A 23534-nucleotide genomic window follows, 5' to 3' on the forward strand; every position below is an offset into this window, starting at 1 on the left:
AAACATGCATGAGCGGTCCCTTATCTTCAGCATAGGAGCACAGCCAGATAACAAAAGAATCCCAGTTCAGTTTCAAACTCCTGCTTGTGGCTTTTGGGTTTGGTGGTTGTTGGAGGGTTTTTCTTTCTTTTTTTTTGGGACCGGGGGGGAGCGGTGCCGCGCGCGCGGGGCGGTGCGCGGGGCGGGCGCCGACGTCAGGGCGCCGCGCGCATATTGATGCGGGGGCCCGGCCGCGCTCGCCAAGGAGCAGAAGGAAGCAAGATGGCGGCGCTGTAGGAGCGGGGAGCGCGGCGCCCGGGCTGTGCGTGCTGGATGTCGGCGAGGCTGAGGGACGCGGCAGAGGTCAGAGCGGGATCCCCGCGCCGGCCGCCTTCTCCGCTCGGCACCGCCGGGAGGTCAGTTACCCAGGTTTGCAGCTGCCTGCTCATGCAAAGGGAAGATGCAGCAGCATCCTGCCAAAACCAGCCACCTGCCTTTTCCAGCCACAAAGGGCTCACAGGCACGGGAGGGATAGGAGCCATGCAAAGGAGGGTCACCTCTCCCAGCGCAATGCAAATTGCTGGAGAAAAGCCCAGAGAGAGGCCCCGCCAAAGCCTGTCAACGCAGAGCCCGGGCTGGGCAGAGCAAGACGGTGCAGAGGATGGAGGTGTCTGCAGCGCTGTTAGAGCAGCTCAGGGACGAGACAGCGCTTGGGACACACCGAGAGGCTGAGCATGTTCGTTCCTTGTCGTGTCAGCTGCATGTGCCACGCCAGGGGATAAAGCAACCCCAGGCTTTAATAAAACAGGCAAACCTAGAAGAGTTTTAAATGCTGATTAAAGCCTGCTGGAAATCAAGCAAGTGCTGTGAGAGAACAAAAAAATGGCAAAATTGAGACAGACCTTAACCATTTTTTGCATCATTTACTTTTCCAAGAAGAAAGAGACCTATTTGCATAGACTTAGGCTGCACGAAATGCTGCTGAAGTCAGCTCTGCAGAAGTAAACACAAAGGTCTTTGTCAGAAACCCCATGCATTTTCCTACAGGATAGGGCTAGCCAGCCCACCACCTTTCCAAAGGCTGGGGAGAACGAGCTGCCTCGCAAAGGTACCGAAGTGACACTCTGCCACCAGCTATTTTAGCAAGTTGTAAGGGCAAACTTTTATCTCTAGTGTACTTCTGAAATGTTTCACAGAAATTAAAGTAAAACCAAAACTCAGTGTACAACCTGTAATATGAAAAACAAATTACTCAGTGATGACCTGAACTTCCTAGAAATCACTCTGATCTGCATCGAATGCACCAGATTTGTCATCTTGCTGAAGCCCATTTTCACCAGCCTGACTTTGCCAGGCAGGAGACAGATGGAGATTCAGCAGCCCTTGGGCACCACTGATGAACACAGCGCTTGCAGACCTTCTCCTGGCACCCCCGGGGTGAAGGACACACCGGAGAGGGGGAGAGGGCCTGCCCGGAAAGCTAATGCTCTCCTAAAATCTCCCCGAGCCCCGCACGCGTCCCGGAGAAGCCGAAGGAAAGCAACCTGTAGGCTGCTCTACTTGGCGCAGTGGGTAAGTGCAGGGACCCGCTGGAGGGGCGGCCCCGGGCTCCGTCCGGCGCTCGGGACTCCGGGCGGTGTTTCGCCGGTGTGAAAGCCCAGAGCCGGTTCCCAGATAGGAGATTTTGCATACTTTTACTTCTGCTGCCCGCAGCTGCCCAGCTGGAAGGGCTCCAGCTCCGCCGGTGCAAGGCGGCGAGCGGCGCACGGAGGGGATGGCAGCGGGGAGCTGTCCCCCGCCGGCGGGGCTGGCAGGCTCGGGGGCTGCGGGGCTGCGGGGCTGGGACCGGCAGCCAGACCCCCTTCTGCGGCTCCAGCTGTGGCGGGCACGACGCCGTTTCTCCTGCCCGTAGTTTGGGAATGGTGCCGCTAGTCCCGCTCCTCACGCACCGAGCCGCGGGGATGCGGGCGCTCCCGGGAATGTGTCCAGCTCACCCCGCGCTGAGCAATCCCCGCTGGCAGCCCGGTGTCTGCGGGCACAGGGCTTCATTTTGGGGAAGTCTGAGAAGATTTTGTCGATTTCCCCCCGGCCCCCCGCCCACTTTTCTTTCTTGGCGTTTCTTTTACTCTGTCAGCCGGCCACCGCGCACTACCAAGCTGCACCCCGCCGCACAGCAGACGGGCTCCCGGGGCCGTGGGAAAGTGCCGCCGGCCCCCGGGGACGGGAGGGATGCGGCACGGGGGGTGTCCCACGGGGGGTGGCGGGGGCTGGCGCACGGAGGGCGGTACCCTCCGCCCCGCCGCGTCCCGCGAACCCACCGGCGAAAGCAGAAAAGGCGGAGGGGTGCAAGAGGGCGGGGGTGGGAATCCCCAAAAGGCCGAAAGAGCGTCAGCAGCCGGGAAAAAAGCCCCGCGCGGTCGGGAACGGGGACGGCGCCGGTGACGGTGCTGGGGGCGCCCCCGCGCCGCGCGCTGGGGGGGACCGGGGGGGAGCGCTGCCGCGCGCGCGGGGCGGTGCGGGTCGGCGAGGAGGGGGCGCCGCCGGGGGTCCCCCAACATGGCTAATTGACAGGGGCGGCGGGGGCGCCGCCGCCCCCTCCCCGCGGGGCCGGACCCGGGCTTCGCCGCGCCGCCCCTCCCCGCGCCTTTGTCTGCGGACGGGGGACGGCGGCCGGAGGCGCCCCGGCTTTGTGCCGCTCCCCGGCCCCGGGCAGACACAAAGGCGGGCGCAGCCCGGGGAGAGGGGAGAGAGGCGGGGGGCTTGCGGGGCCTGGGGAGGGCGGGGGGCTGGCGAGCGGACCGCGGTGCCGGGGGGCTCGGGAGGGAGAAGTGCGTGCGGGCTCGGAGGGGGCTCGGAGCGAGGCCTCCCGTTTTCCGTGCAATGATCCACACGCGTGTTTTTCCCGCGTTGCTAAACCCCGCCGTCGGGGCACAATGCGGCCACGGGATGAAAAGGAGAATCACTTTCCCGAGCGTATTCCCCTAAAACAACGCTTTCGGCGAGGTCAGGCTCGTTCCCCGCCAGATGACAGACAAGAGCAACAACCTCACCGCGCCTGAGTCGGACGCGCGGCAGTGTGCGCTCGCTCGCTCGCTCGCATCGGGGCGTTTATCGGCGTTAAATCGCCCCCTCAGACAGCAGCACTGATTCTCTTGCCCAGAGTTAAAAGGGGGCTTTTCGGCTCGCGGTCTGAGTGTTGGAAATTCAGCAGACTCTTTTCTGCTAAGTAATTTTCCTTTTCGGAGTGAGGTGAAGGGAAAAGTGATGTGGTCTAGCGTGCTTTCATCGAAACGCTGCAGCCTAAGATCTCATCACAAGATTTGCTTTCCATGATGAGCGGCGTGCCAATGTGCAGGCTTTGAGCAGTGATCGGCAGCTCTGAATATATGTTCAGCATCATTTTCTTTTCTTCTTCTTCCTTTCAAAGTGAAGTTTGAGAGTTTCAGAGATGAGCAGATAACACTGTCCCTAGTGAAAGCAGGTCAGTGGGTGTTGTTTGCCGGCTAATGAGGCCGTTCCATTCGCGTGTTAATGGCAGGTTGACTTACTGCAGCAGGGGGTGAGTGCAGTCACACGTGCACTTGTGTATCTGCATGTGTATTCCACTCCAGCACTTTGGAGGTTGTAAAGTGCAAAACAGGACGTGGTTGTCCAAGATACTCAACGGGGAAATGTCAATGATCAATTGTCATGTCTAAACTCGAGTTGCAGCGGGATCTGACTGCTGCTGTTAAGTCCCTGAAACAATGTACCCATCTTGGATTCTATCCCGCAGAAAACCACCATTTGGAACCGATGAAAAAAAAAAAATCTCTGTTAGGCAGTATTTTGTCTCTCTCTTGGAAAGCTTAGAATGACCCCTGCCAGTGAAGTCAGAAAACATTTAAATCTAGAAGCCAGGGTGAGGGGAGGAGGGGAAAAAGGGAATGCAAAGCTGTGGAAAACAACAGTGGCTTTTTTGCTGGTGGTACTAAACTACTGTTAATGTGAGATGAAGAACTCAAAAGTCATCTTTCAGTGGAAAGAGTTGTTACATTTTGGGAAGTGGCATAAAAAACCCCTTTTGAATGCATCCAGGGAACCTCAGAAAGTGGTTTTGTATTGCCCATTCCACGCAAATCTTCAAAAGAAGACAAGGCTGAACAGGAGACACTGAGGCACCTGAATCTACAGAACTATCACTGTTGGTAGTAAGGTTTTTAATGAGAATTTTGGCATTGTGGTGATTCATTGTGGTGGCTTTTCGCCAGAAAAACTGGTATTGTTTTTATATAGCGCACATGGTCTTAGACTTGGCATGTCAGCATTGTTTAAAGAACAAGAATCATGCTCTTGTTGTGGGCTTATTGAGTTATTATGGTGCACAGATCTCCAAGGTCTCTTGTTGGTACCAGTGCTGCACTGGGTAGCAGAAATACAGGGTTTTAAATGTTTTGGCTTTTGCATGCGGAATTGGGAGAACCTGTAGTTGCTGCTGAAATGGATATTTCAGCTGCCAAAGTTGGATGGGACTGTTCCTTCTTGCCCAAGCACTTCAGATGCTGCTGGCCTGTGTCTTTCACAGTGTTTCCTTAAATATTAACAACAGCCAGACAGCCCTAAAGAAAAGGGGGGAAAAAACCCTAATCATATTTTGGAGCAAATCTGCTGCTGGAAAAAACGTGAAGGTCAGGTTGGATTAATGTTACTGAGCCTGGTCAGGTTTACAGGGAGTGCCTCACTCCTGAGTTACTTGCATGGACAGTAGTGGTTTTATCAGAGTGTGCCTAAGCAGTGACTTTAAATCCCTTGTTCCATTTAGTTCCAAGTGGAAAATGTATTTCGTGTTTCGACAGGAGCCAAATAAGGTCCTTTCTAAGAAGCTGACAATTTGTCAAGGTGGAATTCCAGAAGAGCTGTCAAATTTGGCTGGTCACAGGGAGTGACCCCTCTACCTCTCTCTCTGGGCTGCTGCACAGTAGCACTAGGCATGGTAGCAGCATCTGTAAGCTAGCTTCACAACTGGAGCTTGAAAGTGGTAGAACAAAGTTGCCAAGTTTCAAGTAGAGTTGGTGGTTATCTTGGAAACTGCATTGGAGAACACAACCACAAATTATTTTGGCAAATAATATACAGTATTTATTTAGTCCAGCTCTCTGATTGCTGTTAAGGCAGTCAGCCAGCAGCATTAAGTGTTGTGACATCATTTTGAAAGGCAATGTGCTGGTTCTGAAATGGAGTGGGATGTACTATGATTCATTATTAAAAAAAAAAAAAAAAGCCGTAGTCTGACAGAGATAAAGCATATGACTGCATCATGGCTGAAAGCCAAAAAGAGAATTGTATGAATCAATCACACTTGCAGCATTATTCCCATCCCTTACTTCATAAGGCAGTGAGTACCATCTTACTCATTTAGTGACATTCTGCAGCAGAAATATGCTTTTGAACACTGAACAAGTAACTACTAACAAGTTGCCATAGTTCCGGTTGCTGCTTTATCATCACTGCTTACATGTTCAATTTGCATACCTCGTCCCAATAATCCTGGATAATAAAACCTTACAAATGGAAAGTACCATGAGTAATCATCCTCTCAGTCACCCATTGAAAAGAAATCACTTCTGCCTTACCTTAGGGTAGATAAGTTTGCTTTAAAAAATCTATATGTGTGTGTATATATATGTGTGTGTGTATATATATATGTGTGTGTGTGTATATATATATATGGAAAATTATCCATTTTGCCAAGGAACTCCTCAGTGGGTGGATGCAGAGATGGTGGGGTTAAGGAATAAAATTCAGACCCTTCAGCATCAGCTGGACTAATCCCAAATAGAGATGATGACTGACCCAAAAAGGTTGTTTGGATTAAAATACTAAGAATGTGCCTTGCCTTACATAGGAGAGAGGAAGAAGGTAGAGAAAAACAAGGTCTGAGAAATAGAAAGAACAGCCAACTAATTTTACTCACGTATCTTACACTGTTCTTGAAATGAAGAAAAAAAATATGTCCTAACTTATAGGTGGATCAGAAAGGGTTTTCTACTAGTTTTTCACAGTAAAGAGTTTTAAATCTGAGGTCACTTTAAAAGACAATTGCCATGCTTTGAAAAACACATTTAACAAATAAAAGGCATAAAGATTTAGATTCCTGTCTGTCTTTTCAAGCAGGCTTGTTCATCTCTGTAAAACACCTTCCAGAACGCTGAATCATCTTAGTAACCTGAACAAAATTGAGACTGTCTTTAAAAAGTGAAGTTTTCTGTGGAGGTGGGGATTCCAAGTTGCAGTGTTGTTGCCTTGTAGTATACATATGGCAAGAAATCCCAGAAGGATTATTCTTACAGACAAATAAAGGCTTGCAGTATTTGACCTAATTCCTTGTGTGTGTGTTTTTCCTCTTACTAAAACAAAAATAAAATGTTAAATACAGGAGGCATTTCTGTTGCAGTGTGGAAAGGAATAGGCTTGTTCTATGCTCAAGTTCTGCAAGAGCATTCAGCATTTTAAGCCTAATCAAGTAGAAAGTTTTGTTAAACCACAACAGACAGTTTCAAAGAAGTGAGCAGGTGAGTGTTTAGATAGCTAAGATAACCAGGAATAGCTCAATAACCAAATACCCCTTGGAAGTGTCTTCCCCACGTACAGGGCAGTACCATCCGCACTCTGATTAAATACCGTGATGCAATTTAGACAACATGAAATAATCTTCACGTGTTCTACAGCATTACCTCTAACCTCAAATATATTCCACATGTTTTCCCAGCATAGGAATATTGGTTTTACCAGGTGTATGCATGGGGGAGGGGAAGTTTTCTGGTTTAGGTGGAATTTTTGCAGCTGTATAAAGAACATCTTCAGCACTCCACATAAGCTATCCTGTCCTTAAACTCACATTTCAATGACTAAAGTTTAAACAACTCTGCTGCCTGATCTCCTTTCCAATAATGCATCAGCAGTCCAAGTTTTTGTTCCAGTGTCCTGGCGTGAGCTACTCTAAGTCACAACGTGTTGGGAAAGGATTTGGCTCCATTGCAGCGAAAGCCCGGCTTACCAAGTGGGTAGGTTTAGGTCAGGACGATGACTCTCCATGTGGTTGCGTGCACGTGGTTTGAGTGTTTACAAACAGTGTCCCAGCATCCTCGGCAGCTGCCTTGACGCAGCAGTGAGGACAGAGTTCTAGGAATGTCCCTAGTCCTCACGGACGGCGGAGGAGGGGGGCAGAAACAAAAAAAATGCAGAGTTTTAAGATTTCATATCATAGTTTGGGTTTTGGCTGAGCTTTCTGCATCTGTGCTGCATTCTTGACCGCTGGATCCTTTGTCGAATGCTGCTGTTTTTTTCCTCTGCGCTTGAGCGCAGTGTGGGCTGTGTTGACGGGCTTGTCTGGAACAGACTGACCCGAAGTATGAGATGGGGGTTAAGGGAATTGTTGCAAAGGTTTCAAAGTATTTTTGTGCCACTCCTCCCCTTTTAAAAATGTATCATTAATTCAAGTCCCAAAAACTTTTATGGCAAAACAGCTCTTTACAATATAAGAATCCTACTGTAAATGGTTATATATTTTTTTCTTAATTAAGCATGATTCACTGCCTGTTAGGATACTAGAACAATCCCCTTTTTAAAGAACAAGAAAGAAATCGTGAATCCTACTAACTTATGAGTAAAATCAAATAGCTGAAAGTCTTTATTACTTAATGAGACATGTTGACACAAAGAGGCATTGCCATTACGAAAGCTTATACCACTGCAAGGCAAATTTTGGTTCTCCATTAGATGTAAGAAGCTTGGTGGAAATTTCTGCATTTACCCAACCAAATGAATAATGCCACCAATCTGTGGCTAAAAAAAAAGAAAAGAAAAAAAGAAAAAAGAGGTGGGAGAAGTGGTGTTAATTGTTTGGGGATCCCTTGCAGTGACAAAAAAAATTGTGATTCCGTGAAAATGTTTCATGCTCTTGCCTGTGGACCTAAACCAAACCTGTCAGGCCAGTTCTGATCTTCAGAGACACTTGAAGCCTATGCCCTGCCTGTGCTGTAGGATCTTATTATCAGAGGTTCCAACACTCCTTATCCAGTCCCATGCACATTTTTCAGACTTTCTTAGGCAGTTTTGCAGGAATCACTCAGAACATTGTGCAAAGCACATTACTTGCTTTACAAAATGAATCCTAAGAACTGTTTTCTCCTCATAGCGAGGAAGCAGTTGGTACAAATGCCTCTTCCATGTTCTGAATTTGTCTGGATGAGTCATGGTATTCACTGTAATGCAACAGAGTAGGAAGGCTGATCACAGATCTTGTTATACACATGGCTTCTGCTAGCAGTTGTATGTTCACATTGGTTGCTCCCATTTTCTGTTGATGTCTATTACAACACTGTAGTTTTGTAATTACACTGCAGTAGTGTCTTCTCATTTGCAGGATACAATTATTTGTGTCCTGTCCAGAATCTGCTTCTGTTTCAGTAAGCTCTTTACCACTTCTCATTTTCTTTTCTGGCCTTTTTTTTGACCTACAGTTCCCATTACTCTTGCACTGTCTGGGCAGCAGAAGGTAGCAAGCAAGAGTAGAGCATGTGAGAGAATATGTGACAAAGGCATTCCTGAGGTTGTGCTGACTATTTGTTCATTCTCTTGCCACTTCTAGCATTGTTAGAGAGATCAAAGGGTAAACATTAACCCTGGGCCTGATTCTGAAGGGAGAGTCCTGCCCTCATCTTCTGTGTCCTTTAGCATCTTTCCAGATTTGTCCCTTCAAATGAAAGACAACTGTTCATGCAACACTCACCCCCATTTCATGCCCCTGATGCTTTTTTCATCTTTGTTTAATCTGTTTGTTCTTTCAGTGCTACTTCACTTGTGTTTGAAGTCACATTCTTTGAAGTTATAAAATTTTTATACTTGCCAAAGGACACAAAACTCTTTCAGCTCTTATGTAAGCAAAAAGGAGAAAAGAGTGATTGCATATTTTCTCTTGTGTGCAAGTAGCATTGGACTCTCCTGCTCATGGTAAAATGAGGAAAAGGAATTGTTGCAGTAGAACAGGAGTTTCTACTGCTTTCCCAATGTTAAAGACCACAGAAGTGAAGTATTTACATGAAGCTCTGAGTGCACATATAGCTTAACAAAACAAATGCAATTTATCCCCACAAGAGAAGTTATGAAAGCTGGCAAATACATGGGTCACCTCTTCCTGGGATACAGAGCAGTGGTGGTATGTGTGCACACATATTACAGATTTTAACATACTTTCTGGTTACCAAATTTCTGTTCCCTCTGCACTCCTTTGCTTGCTTTTCTATTTAATTTCAACTTTGTCTGCCCAAAACAGCTCTGAAGTATTACTTAAATGACAATACTAAATATCAAAAACATGAAAGCTGAACAACTGGAAAGGGTCAGATTTAACACTTCTTTCATTTTGTGTATCTAGTAGACATTTTGTGGGAAGGAAAACGTATGCTAGTGTGTTTCCCATTCCATTCACAGGTAGTTGCAAATGTACACATCACATACCTAGGAGCAAGTGAAAATACAGATCAAATAGGGAAAAACACTCTTGATATTCATAAAGATGAAAACTGCACAAAGCAGAAAAGTACAGCCTTTCAGTTTTCTGTTGTTTCTATGGTGCTTTCCATACTTTACATGGAACATTTATTTTTCCTAAATAACTCCAGACCTGTACTTTTCTGCTTCCCTGTAAACCTTAATGCAGAGAAGCTTCTGTAGGTGTGAGAAAGCAGTAAGAAAACCAAGAACTGTGCTGATCTGTTTTCTTTCTATAACTCTGTGTACTGCCTGAGAAGTGAGAAGCCAGGCAGTAAAATACAGATTTATACCTATTTAGGTGGCTGCTTTTTTTTTCCCCATGTCAGCTGATTTGTGATCCTGCAAACTGCCATTTTCACAAAGCCCTATTCATTTTTCTTGGGCTCATCAAGCTGCACCAGAGACTCTTGGAGCAGTGAGGGACCTAGTCAGTCATTTACTTTGTAGTACTGTAAAAAAAAAAAAGAAAAGTAGTTTTAGGGATTTTTTTTAATGGGGACAGGGAGAAGGAATGGATGGAAAGACTACAGGTATAGAAGCTAGAAACCTAATTTTTACTTAAAAACCCCATCTTTTCAAACCAGTTACAAGTTAACATGTATTTTGCTATAAAATGTAGATTCTAGCTGATGAATAAGAAGTTATGCTTCTGGAAGAGTGGGTCTAGCTACTAACAGAATAGCTGCTTTTTCTTGAAACAATGAGCTGGTTAGAGATACTTTGTTGGACAAGCTGGAGCATGAGCCTAATTCAGGATGGCAACTCTGATGCTTCTAAATATAAGGAGAATGGATAGAGTGAAATTAATTATTGCACATTAGGAGGCACCTCATATCCCAGCCACGAAACAGAATCCCACTGTGCTTGGGGCTGTACAGACATAAGACATTTTTGTTCTGTCTTACTATTTAATTCAGTATAAGAGGCAGAGAAAAGGGGTCTGGCAGCACACAAGGGGCCAGAGTGTTAGTAACTCTTGTTTATAGCAGAGGCAGGCAGCTCTCTTTCAAAAAACTAAATATTTGCAGTAAATAAAGCAAAGCTGCTATTAGTGCCTGCTCTTGTGTGTGTGTGTGTGTGCGTGTGTGTCAGAGGAGTTCCTAAGCAGAACTGCTGCAGCCTTTTCCCCGGGGTGCTGATGTTAATAAGCAGGCAAAACACGCAAAGAAGGAGAGAAAGGGTATAAAATTAATAAGCGACAACTGAGAGCCAAAGCACACAGAGATCATGCAATGTGGTACAAACCCTGCTGGAGTCATTCATTTCTGTGCCTTTTTTTTCTTAACCCTAGAAGACCTACAGGAAAGCTGTGGTATAGCTGGGAACTGAACCCATATCTCCTAAACGCCAGTCCTTTACCCATGATACCCTCCTTCCTGCTCATTCAGAAGTTTAGTGATCGTTTTCTCTGCTTACTAAGATAACAGAAGTATCAATTTTAAGAAAGAGAAACTAGACGCTTTTCACTTTTTTTTAGAATTTGGTTTCCAGTAGCATTTTCTGTTGATTGACAACATGTTCTGGTTTTGCTGAACAAACTTTTGGACCTCTAATCAGCAGTGCTTATCCAAAACAACTCAGCAAATTAAATAAATCTCCTCAGGGAAAAGGATGACTTTTTGCTTTGTGGCACTGTTTAAACCCTTCACTCCAACTGAGAAAGGATGCAGGGAAGAATGTTGTCTCCATTTTACTGGCACTGTAGGTGTCTTCATGTACCTCCAAACAAATGATTAAAATAATAATTAAAAGTAGTAGGTTGTGTCGGTTAATCACAGTGTGTGAAACAGTTATGACATTTCTATAAGTAGGTACTCCAGTTAACTCCCTTTAATACCCCTGAGCCTCCTATTCATTCAGGCAAGATTTCCCACAGTCTGCAAGCCATTCATGTACATCAGCTCCAATCTACCACACAACTCCCATTTGATCTGTTTTATCAATTAGATGTTTGTCAAGGTCCACAGACCTTCATGTTGCCATCACACTTGGTAGCAGAGCTCAAAGGAGGGAAAAATACCAAAATAAAACCAATTTTAATTTGTTGTCGGAAATCTCTCTGCTGGAGATGGGATGCACAAACCTGCATTGACCTGACATTAACCATAGCAGCATTCATAGCTTTCTGTTCAAGAGTCTGCCTTCATCTCCTGGACCTGGAATTGGAGATGGTAATCTTTAATGTCTCTGGCCTTTGAGAATTCCTTTGCTGTGGGTCATAGTCATAGCTCAGCCTGCCTGGTTACACAGTGCATTTAACCAATCACCCTATTTAACTTCAGCACATTCGTAGACTTGTGATACAATCCATGATGAACTGCATTTGGAAATAAAATCCAATAGGTAATTTAGCTCATGCAGCATCTCTGGATGCTGGCAGACGCAGCTGACCGTGAAGGACAGATGGATTTTTCCCTGCCATGTTTAGAGATACAATACCATTGCAAATACCTCAAAAAAGATGGAGCAGAGCATTCCGACTCTCCCCACAGCAGTTTGGAGGTTCAGCCAGCCCAGCCCCACGTGGCTCATGTGCACGTGGCCGTGCTGTTTACAAACACCCTCCTAAGGTGTCCCCGGGCACTGCTGGGTGCCACACTGCAGCTTGTGAGAGCTCCTGTTTTTCACCCACGGTCTTGGCTGCTTGTAGCAGTTGTGGCTAAAGGCAGGGCTATGACGGGCTGTGGAGCCTGCTAGCTTGTTCAGGTTTACTCATTTTACATTTAAGCAATATTCAGGCCAGGGGTTTAGAGCAAGGTTGTCCACAGTGAGTCAAAAATAGAAACTTCATTGCTCGATAGCGTAGTAGCACTGGAGAGCGCTAGCTAGATGTACACACAACATTGAGGAAGGTACTTTTCTGCTTTCCAGAAACACTGCTATGGAATTGGGTAACGTTTATAGTAGGGCAGGATTTCAAAAAGCCTGTGGAAATGAATGTAGCCTTTTATTTTTTTCATTTCCCACTAACAAACCAGGGACCAATTCTTGTCCAGGTTTAAGAGATGGGGCTCAACAAAACACAAATAATTCGGAGCAGCTAGTATTTAAAACCAGACTTGCATTGTCACTCAAAGAAGACTGCTTTAGTTCTGCTTTGTTTTTGCAGGCCACTGGCATACAGAAAGGTTTGAAAGAGGTTTGAACAGCTGTGTTGCAGTGTTAAATGGCCTCCTATAGCTGAGGCACAAAAAGACAAAGCCTGTTTCTTTCCAGCTGCTCAGCTAAAATTGTATTCACTTACTTTTGCTACTCTCCTCACCAGTTCAGAGTTCAAGGACTCATATATCCACCGAACCTTGAGTTCAGATAACAAGATAAAACTACATGGAGGGAAACAAACAGAAAAGTTCCCGTTCTTCAAAGACGAGCCTTTTTCTTTACTTGTTCCCCTGTTTTGTTTCGGGGTGTGCACAGTTTATTTTTCTCCTTTTGTTTTACTCTCCCTCCCCGCACCCCCTCCCGCTCACCCTCTGCTGCGTGCACACCCTCTTCCAGCCGCCTCTCTGGCTTGCCTGGCGGAGAAGTGCAGACTCAGCAGAGACTGGTAACACTTTAACTCTTTGTCCTATTCTCAGCTCTCCCAGGAAAGGTCAAAGCAAATGAGACTTACAGCTGCGCTTGAAACAGAGCCCCTATAATGGGGAGGGACATTGACCACAGACTGCTCCCCCGTCACATGTTTTAGTTTCTCTTTCCTTGAAGCATATAAAGTGTGTGGCCAGCATGAGATGAAACTTTGCATAGGTTTGGGTGGCTGAATCTGCTTATTTCTCATTAAGAGGAAATTAGAGACTTGTGACTTTTGTTTGTACTGGCCAGATCATGCAACTTCTACTGATAAACAGAAATCATTTAGGAGCCACTTCCTCAAATGCCTGAAACATGGTCTTAATTTCATCAGTGCAAAGCCAGTAAAAAGCTATTACAGACACGAAGTCTCTGTTATGTGTCTTTGAAGTCATTTTGGAAACTTTGGCAATGTGCCCTTATACAGTTCTTTTCCCTAAGAGTCACAGTTTTGCATTGTGTTCTGGGACCATGTGGGCTCCAATTTTAGTGACTTAGGGCAGAAAGGAGTCCCATTCTTCTTAAGAACAATTCAGCACTGCCATTTGCTTACACTGACAGACGAACCTGCGGGGCCACCATCAACATTAGCACATGTCCACGTGTGTCACGTACAGGAAAAAGGTTCCCACTTGCCCTTCAAACACCCCGCCGTGGCGTCTCCCAGGGCTGAGCGGGGTGTGCGCCAGCCGGGGCCCTGGCGCTGGTTGGCTTAGCGACATCACACTGGCGCCAAGCTTTACCTCTTGGCTTTGGCACTCCAGGTCATGCTGGTGTCTCGCCACGTGCTTACGCGCACATGGCAGCAGTGTTTACAAACATGACCCCAGAACTCTTACAGGCAGTTATGAAAGAGGCAGCGAATGCCACATCCCGCGCGCCAGGCTGACCTGGATCGCCAGTGCTGGGAACGAATAGCGAGGCGCTCGTACCCACACAGGCTCTGAGAGACGTTCAAAGCAGATGATTTTGCTCCCAAACTGTTTTGAAGTATCATTGCCACCATGAGAGCGTTTTCCACCATAAACTAAAAATAGCTACTATTAACTAGCAGGAGCGGCGGGTAAGTGATTCAGCAACTCAGGGATAGAAGTGACTGCATTCTTCGGCACTCTAAGTCTGTTCCTGCATTGAAATAACTCAGCGCATAAAATTCTCCCAACGGGAAGGAAATGCAAAGCTGGATTACTTTGGCTAAAAGAAAAGAACACTGCACGATCATGTAGTTCCTGATTGACAGTTCCTTTTTTATTCCTTTATTAACACTTGCACTCAGGCACTAATGAATGCTTTGTAGTCAGGCTGTGACCATCCATTTAGCAAAAAAGATGCCTTAGTAATTTCAAATTAAATACTTCCATCTACAAAACATGAATACCACTATATGGCTGATTTGGTTTTTTGACATGGGCCTTAAAAAAAAAAGCATAGCAGAAATGCTGCTTCAGCAAACTAAGCACAGACTGTTCAACAGTCAAATGTCCATGTTCTGTCTTCACATGTATATTTTTTACAGTACACATCTACTGAAAAAAAAGAAAGCATTCCTTCCTCATCGTTGAAGGTCTTAAAAGAAGTTTGTATTGTATGCCAAAGTACTCCAAAGCAGCTTGCTCTCTAGAAGTTAGCAGTTTATAGTAGAGTGGAGTACGTGATCCAATAATTCGTTTTTGACAGATTCTAGCATTCTTGAAGTTTTCTCAGAAATACATGTGGAGGAAGACAGGTACCATAACTGTGAGTGATTGCTTAAGATAATCAGAGTTTCCTTGAAAAAGCTGCAAAATGAACAAAAATAACCCATCCTTGTTAAAAATCACTTCCAGTTTTCACTTTTGGAATTGAAGAATTTAATCTCAGCTTTGCAAAAGCCTCCTAAATGATGAAAAATTATTTTGCTCCTCCCAAATAGAAAGTTTGACTTTTCAGAAGCAGATGAGTTGGTAAAAAGATGGTAGTTCTATTGTACTACATTACAGTATTTGTAAATATCATAATGATAAAGCCTGTAGGAAAGACACACTATGAGCTTCTCCATGCCTCTTCTGCAATACAGTTCAATCTCACTACTGAATAAAATTTTTCTAGGTATAGATGTCATCTTTTCCAATCATACCCATGGCAGCTCTACATTAGAGCTGTCGAAATTCCTGCAAAGTTTCTTTGCTATGTAAGCAAAATGAAACAAGAGAGGGTGACGTGTTCACTCTGGCTTGGTCAATAGCTCATTTCATGTGGTCTCTGATAGCTCTAACCTGAGCTGGGGAATTGCTCTGCAGGTCAGCCCCTGACCCATTGCCAGTTTTGTCCAGTCTCCTAACTATTTTTAGTCTTGTATTTAGAATGTTGAGCAAATGTACTTGGTAAGTTATTGCTGTCTTTTCACTGCTGAACGTTCATTACAATGTTCATTACACTGTATATAACAGGCCTGAAAATAAGAATGGAAGTACTGAAAATAGATCACTTCTGTGTTCCTATTTTAAGAGCTCTTTGTAGCATTTCTCCTGCCTGAGGAAAGCAAATCCAGTAGGACAATGGAGAATTAGAGCCTTAGTGTAAAGTCATCCCTTAATGTATATAGCTTTCCTCTTGGGTACATCATTGTACATCCTCTGGAGTCTTTCTTCAGGAACCCTAAAGCACTTTTTAAATTGTTCTGAATCAGAGAGTACTGAGGTTTACATGGACTGGATTATTAGTATTTATGATGTCTATGGGCTTTACCAGTACATTTAACTTAACCAGTGTAATGACTATACAGATACACAAATTCTGTCTGGTGAATCTCTTACTCAGAGAATATTCTTATTGTTTTTAATATTTTCTTACACTATATGAAGAGCTTCTTTTAGTCACCCAATGAAGAGAATACGAGGGAAGAAGTGTTGCTTATGATGAAATTTATTTTATTCAATGCTTTTAGCTGGGGGCAGGAGGTAAGGGAACAGTGTAAGATTACCATTGTATGCTACAGGGTGAATACTGCCATTGTGTCAGTTTAGATGAGTATCTCAAAATAAATACAGACTCTGTCATGGGTTTGTCCTCTAGGTAAAAAAGCAGTGGAAATCTTGTTTAACAAGTTCAGCAAAAGGCACGCCTAAAGTTTAATTATGTCTTCAGATGCACAGGTACAAGTCTTACTAAAGAATTTTACTCAACTCCCAAAGAACAAACTTAGGACTTTTGATTTTTCTTACATTTAGATGGATTGATCTACTGTCATGACAGTGCACAGTTTGGAGAAGAAAATCCCTTGGCATAATGAACAACTATTCCTAGCCGCAGCTCTCTCTGCCACCCAAATGTGTGGGAGAGAGCAAGAGATTATTTGCCAGTTCGTATTTTTCAGTCAATACTCCTCTTTCCTCACCACTCTGAAAAGCCAATCTACAAAAAAAAAGCAGGGGAGGATGGAGAAAAGATGAAACAACACTTCTGGTATTTACCCAAGGGTTCTGTATTAATGTCTCTTGGAGCTGGGAATCCTGGATAGGATCTGAATTGCACATCAATTGTGCTCCAGAAGTTGAAGCACTGAATGAGGCAGTGAGAGGACTTCCTAACCTAGGAGGTAGACAGATGGGTCAAATTGTTCCTCTGTCTCTCTTACTCATTGTTTTCTTAGCAGAAGATGGTTCCTACACAGACCAACTGCTTATTGTTTTTGTGCACAGAGAATAAAAGGCACAGAATACCTGCTGGACAGTACATTCAGTTACACTAACAACTGCATGATGCACTCAAAGGCAAGGTGGGAACATGCAACGGGCCCCCTAAATACATGCTCAGCATAAACCCCTGGCAGAAAATGTTTCCCATCACCCTACTTAAAACCATAATAAGTCCTGTAAATTCAAGAGTCACAAGAACTATAATATGTGAATAAGAGAAAAAAAATCAATGAAAAGAACAAGGAGCATTTCAGATTTTTACAGTACAGGGAAAAGTGCCCAGAGATGTTCTTAGGAAAGTAAGAAAATCCCCCCCTTACAGAGTGAGTTTAAAAAACAAAAGATGGCTGAGCCATACCAGCAATGGCACTTCTTCATATACACAGGATTAAACCAGTGAGGTGCTGAGGTTTCTTTCCATGTCTTTCAGTCCTACAAGAAACACTGTGCTTTGCCCACCAGCCTGGCTTTGGCCATGGCCAACCTCCAAAGCTTCAAAATATGACAAAAGCCCTATTTCTAGTAGTCAAGTTATATATCAATGAAAGAAAGCAGCTGCATGTATTTAACAGCCAAGCTGCAGAAACCCTGATTCATTAATTCAACAGAGATACATCAGAAGCAGCAAAATCAGACCTTCTCTTCTACTCATGTTTCACTATCCTGGTAGCCTTTTTTTTTCCCCCTTATTTTTTATCCTTGCTGCAGGTCCACAAATGTGGAGTGTTGTTGTCTCAAGAATGGCAATTTCCATGAAACTCCATGCAAAAGAATGTCATGCTTCAGTATAAAGTTTTAATGTGGACAATTTGGGTTAGTTTAATTTTGAGGGGAAGAGTGGCCAGTAACTTTCCTTTGTGAACTCCTTTGTGGCCTATTCAAACTTGCTTGCACCCTTATCCAGGAAAATTCTTGGGATATACTAAATAGCCTTTCCCTGTACCAGTGCACAGCAGTAAGAAAGCTGTTCCTAAAAGTTGTATGAAGTAGTCACGGAAGATACCATTTGTCCAACTTCTTCTCCCAAGTCAGCCAAATCATAAAACTGGCACTTTTGATAAATAGGTGGATAATCTGCTCTAGAAGACCTCTGCTGACAGAGATTGTGTACTCTTCCAGGTTTTCTCATTTTGATGAACATTTTTGCCTTTTGGACAGATAAAGCATTTCAGTTGAAGCCCTGCCAAGGCTTAAGAAGAAAAGTAACTTAATGTGTGACAAAGCCACAAAAAAGAGCCTGTGCAAAAATTGTCTTTTTTCCTCAAAAATGTTGACATAACTGCTCAGCTTGATGTTCACTCTAACTCCAGGAACCACTGTTCCTCATTCAGTGTTTTTGCTTGTGATTTTTCCTGCCTTGAGACATTGCCCTCAGGTTACCAATACAAGAAACACCCTAAGAACTTCAGAAAAAATGCTAGCGTGTGAAACAGAGAAGGTGGTGTCTTCAAGGAGGAACTGCATAGTGGGGGGATCTTAAGTAATTACACATTTTTGTGAGGGTCTGGTGATCCATCAGAATGAGCATTTTTTGGCCAAGGACCATGCCTGTGTTATCTGGGCACACTGCTGCTTTTCTGTACGTGATGCAAAGAGTTCTCTGCCACAGAAGATCTGGACAATACAATGAACAGCTTAGGTGTAGGCACTTGCTCAATGTGGCAGTAAAGAGAAGTAGGAAAAACAGATTAACACAGTTCTTAATCTTAGCAGTATGTATGGCTTTGTTAAGCTGTAGTGAATGAAAACAGAAACATATTTTAGAGAATGCAAAACACTAGAAAATTTCTCTTGAGCTGTAGTGCCAGAGGTGTATGGTTTGACCATGGGAAGATCTGAATTCTCCTCCTCTTTCTTCTTCCAGTGGGATTTTCAGATGAAATTTGCAAATGATGAGTGTTCCCATGTATTCTGATTCCAAATACAATAGCTTGTGCTGGATCAGGGCCTCAAAACAGGCAGCACAGAATGAGGGAGCAGGAAGTAAAGCACAGTGAAAATAACTCTGGAGTGTGAGCTAGACAACATACACTGAAGACAGAGAAGGGCTCTGAGGAGCTACCTTTGGCTTTCTGGCACAATTTGAAGAAAGACAGTATTTAAAGAAGGTAGCAGCCAGCTTATTTCAAATTGCTGAAAGGAAACAAAGACAGCGGGTGTGCTTAATCTAAAGACCTTGCCATCACAGCCTGTCACTTAAGCAGGTTCCTTTGTAAGCAGCAGACATTTCTGTGAATTAGGGCCATGTCTAGGCTTCTGCTCCTTAAGGATACAGTCTATAGGCGGTTTAAGTCTCATGGTTTTGGCTATCAGCTGGAGGTTGGCTGAATGTATTACTGAGTGATTATACATTTCTCTGAGGCACTTGCCCTTTAGCAGACCATGATAAAAGCAGACAGTTGTTTGCTTCAGTGTGGCACTTCTCAGCTGCTGCTGGCTGTTTCCCTGTGTGCTCCTTCCTGTAAAGACTTCACCACAGTATGCCTGAGAGTACTGCTGCAGAAACAGGGTCCAGAAAATCTCTTATCACGAACATGTACAGACTGTCTGCCTACCCCAAGAAGCTATTTTCTTCATTTTTTCGTTTTTGCAACATCCCAGAAAGTTGTAGTTTATGTCACCAGCAACGTGTGGCCACTTCCACTGTTCTTTGTAAAGCAGTGGCACGAACTGTTAAATTATCTAAAAAGAGCAAACAAGTGTTGGGGTTTTTTCAAAGATTAGATTGAAGGAACAGGAAAAAAGATCTCTCCTTTAGTTCTTTCCTTTTGTTTCTAGTTTTAATATTTAATGAACATGTGATATCGTTTTAAGCTAGTCCTGATGGTCTTGTGAAGTTAGTATCTAAAGCAGATGGCTGCAGTGCTTTAATAAGGTGGTTACTATAGAAACACAGCACTGTGAAAGCAAGAGTTTCTGTAATGCGTAGCTCCCTCACAAAACATTTGAAAGACTCCTGATCTACATGTAGCAAGCCCAAAGAATACTAACCAAGAAATGGAAAAGAGAGATAATATGCCTGGAGTATTTACTTCAGCTGGGGTCCACTTAAACTTAGCTGGATAGCTAACATTTTTGTGGCTTGCTAAAGAGCTGCTTGAAACAACATGAAACATGCAAAGAGAGATAAGCAAAAATATTGATGGAAGAGATGACTGTGGGCAGGAGACAGATCGTTTCAGTTATCTTTTTTTAGAAGGCATGTTGGACTCAAACATTAACACAAACAAATTTAAAAACGCAAAACACCCCCAAACAGTCAGCTAATACACCCAAATATTTACTTCATAATCCTTGTTTTTTGTTTACTTCATCCTTGCATATCTAATGTTGCCTATCAACACACTTGTTGCACCCTAATGCATGGGGAAGGACACATCATGTGCTCTCAAGGATTTGGGCTTTTTATTACTGCCTCTGGTTTTCTTTCTTTTGCCAAAACTGTTTTAACCTGAAAGTACCTAAATTCCTCTGCATGTGCCAAAGCATTTTACAGGCTAAGACACAGATGTTAGAAATCCTTTTAAAATGTTAATTATATATATGAATATGATTTGAACTAAATCAGGACATTCAAGGGGGTAAATGGCAGTTCTTTTGGAAGGGTTATGGGTTCTGTGCTCAGAACTAAGCAGGAAAGTGCTACCTCATCTGATTGTGTCCTTCCCTCCAGGGAATTTAGAAGTAGTTTTCAGCAGTCTCAGAGGGTGAGTATACAGAGGTATTGGCTGGAGAACTGTAGAGACTACGAAGCAAAGAAGGTTTCAAAGCAACACTGGATGTAAAGATAGCACCTGTGAGAAATAAACATCCTTTCATACAATCTGGGCATCCTGCAGAAACTCCTGGTTTGCACTATAGTCAGCAACAGTGCTGACCTGGACAAGGTTCAGAGGGAACTGGAAACAACCAAGGCCTTTTCTTTGTTTTATCCTTTCTTTTGTTTCTTTCTATTCTCCTAAACTCAGCAGGTATTTGTGCTTGCATGTTTTCTGCTTCCCTCCGTACCTTAAAACACCTAAACTGGCCAGGTTCAGTTTCAGGGTTTGCCTCTGTTAGGGAGCTGAACATCATTTTAAAAGCAAGAAGGGGAAAAAAACCCTGTGAGAAACACTCAACTACCCTGAGACTTAAAATTCTCAGCTACTCAACTAATTCTAACTAATTCTACTCAACTCTCTACCCTGAGACTTAAATTCTTTTATCAGATCCCATTTCTGTATGGTCATATCTGATTCCTTTATGGGCATTTTCTGTGACTTAAAACTTTCAGAGAAGGAAAACCATGTGATCTAAAACGCCTCTCACTTTCCTGCCTTGTCACTGTGACCCTCGCCGCTGTCATCTTCTACACACCAGTCAAGGTACATCTTACCTACTTTGCTCTGTAGTTTAGTTTCTTTCCTTCCAAACATCCCCATTGTATACCCCATCTCACTTATGAGGCTTAGCCTGCCTCATTGCTCTTTATTTCTCTGTATTTTGCTCTTTATTTCTCTGTATTTTGCTCTTTATTGCTCTGTATTTCTCTCATGCCTGTGAAGTATTACTGTGAGCAGCACTGCCCACAGCTTTGCAAGTTTAGCAAGTCTAGAAGTCAGAGATACTCCCTGCTCTACTTTACATACTGTCTGCTTTGGTTTTGATGTATTTACAGTGCAGCAGTAAAGCTATAGACAGATACTCAGAAACAGGTATCAAGCCCTTATTGTGATGCTCACGTCTCTGAGGATGACAACGCTCACCCTCAGACTATCTCCACGTGCACTTACAGGTACATTAAGCACACAGGCACAGCACACAAAAACAGAGATCTCTGTCTCTATTTTCATAACAGGAATATTTTTAGGCATGACAGATACTATGAAGGAACTCTGCCCAGCCACACTCAGGATAGATGGGGCAGGCTATTTTAGGTTATTACATAGAAGTTCTTAAAAAAGAAAGCTTTGTAACTTGCAGGCAAAAGCTGAGGGAAATCTGTCCCTCAGACACCAACAAACGGAGCCCTAGGGGAATGAGTAGCCCTGTGGTCTGTATGTAGATTTAGCCTTGGACTAAATCTAGGAGGACTTGTGTGATCCATGAGTACCTGTTTCCAGTTCTGGCCTTTGACTGCTGCTCCATGTAGGATTGTAGTTCCTGTACTGAAAAGCTTTTCCCCCCTTTCGTTAAAAAGAACATGAACATGAGTGCTTTTCCACAGTGGTGATTATTTAACCTCACAAATAATGTCACTGACTACAGTGAGATGACATGTGAAAACTTACATGCATCACTCTATAGAAGAACTCACTCTATAGCCCTTTGGGAAGAAACATATAACAGTGAGGGGAGTCAAAAGGACATTTTATATCCTTCCAGTGTCTACCAGGAGGCCCCCTAGCTCAGCAGATTCCTGAACACATGCCTGTTGTACATAAATAGCACAAAAATAATTAACGAATTATACCAAAAAAATTTATAAAATACTGGATAGAGATGCAAAACTTGGGAAGTATATTGAGTGAGATGGTGTAAAGTTGGGAAAATCCTTGCACCCTAGACCTTAAAGGTCTGCTTTTATGGTAGAATATGAGTGAGAAGAGGCAGAAAGCTCTTTGTAGGAAGATAACAATAGAAAAAAACAAAAAAACAACCCATGCTTAGTATGGCTTGCAATAGAAACATTCTGTCACTTGTCTGTGGTGGCACTGGCTTATCTTTCACACAAGCAGAAGTAGAAAAAAGTCTGGTGATCACAGCCTCTGGGAGATTATCTCATAGCACTATCTGGGTTAGTCCTAAAGGGCTGGAAACCTTTTACATTGATGCAGTCATAATTAAATGTGATCCAATTGCATTTGTGGAATTAACTAATCACCGGTATGAGTAAGGGGCTCACAAGTCAGCCAGAAGTTACTGTGGGAAAACCTCTGTGGGCTAAACTGAAAGCTCTTGAGAAATGTTGATATTTAAATGGCAAACACAGTAGTTCAAGAACATGGGGAATAAGCAACTCTGCTTCTAACATTTCCTGGCATATGACAGTTTTGAAAAGGGGATTACTCTAAACAAAATTCTCAGTCTCACGTATGTTCATAGCTTTAATTAGACCAAGCGTAGATGGAAATTCACAGTCTGCTTAAACTATTTAAATCTCTCTGATATGTTCCCTTTGCACACCTGTTTGAAATAAAGTGAGTGGAAAGAATAACCTCACGCTGCTTTTTCAAGCTTTTATTGCCAGATAGGTGGCTTTGTCTGCCTGAGTTGCCTTAGTTCCTTAGTATTAGAGTATTTTTCAGTAGACAACTGGGATCTCTGTGTGGAGAATGCTTGTTGGTGGGTGCAGCAGGAAGCTGCAAGGGGCAGGCTACTAGAGGATACTGTAACCTAAGTAGCGTGAAGACTCCACTAGCTAAGTCTCATAAATGGCCACAATCATGTGCAACTAATACATAATCCTGTCCCAGTTCTGCCTGTAAATTATATTTTCTTCAGTGAAACTACATTGTTCATTCTTTCAAAACCACAAATTTGAATGTTACAAGCTAAGGGAGGGGGTTACTGCTGGTCAGCAGGAGCTACCCTCATAGGTTAAAATGTGAATATCAAGTCTCTATATGTGATTTTACATTAGCTTTTCACAATATCCTATGTTTGCTAAAGGGGATGTTAGGTCTGTTTAATGTTGAAAAAAAAACATATGTAAAGGGGCTGAAGATCCTTACTACAAAATAAAAAATCACTATTGTGTGGTAAAATTAAAGCTGCAGCTGACAGATGCCAGCA

At 43.7% G+C, this 23534-nt stretch overlaps 1 protein-coding gene across 2 annotated transcripts in view; it reads left to right on the forward strand.

Annotated features, from left to right (window-relative positions):
• The first annotated feature begins 249 nt into the window (after window positions 1-249).
• TET2 (tet methylcytosine dioxygenase 2) overlaps window positions 250-23534 on the forward strand; it is a 73168-nt gene continuing 49883 nt past the window's right edge. For both annotated transcript variants that reach the window (XM_041484248.1, XM_041484249.1), the window contains exon 1: window positions 250-342. In XM_041484248.1, the coding sequence (XP_041340182.1) occupies window positions 313-342 (30 nt within the window). In that variant the 5' untranslated portion in view covers window positions 250-312. The remainder of the gene's footprint in view (window positions 343-23534) is intronic.

The sequence above is a fragment of the Pyrgilauda ruficollis genome, unplaced genomic scaffold, assembly GCF_017590135.1.
Source record: "Pyrgilauda ruficollis isolate IOZ18807 unplaced genomic scaffold, ASM1759013v1 scaffold65, whole genome shotgun sequence".
Classification (NCBI taxonomy): Eukaryota; Metazoa; Chordata; class Aves; order Passeriformes; family Passeridae; genus Pyrgilauda; species Pyrgilauda ruficollis.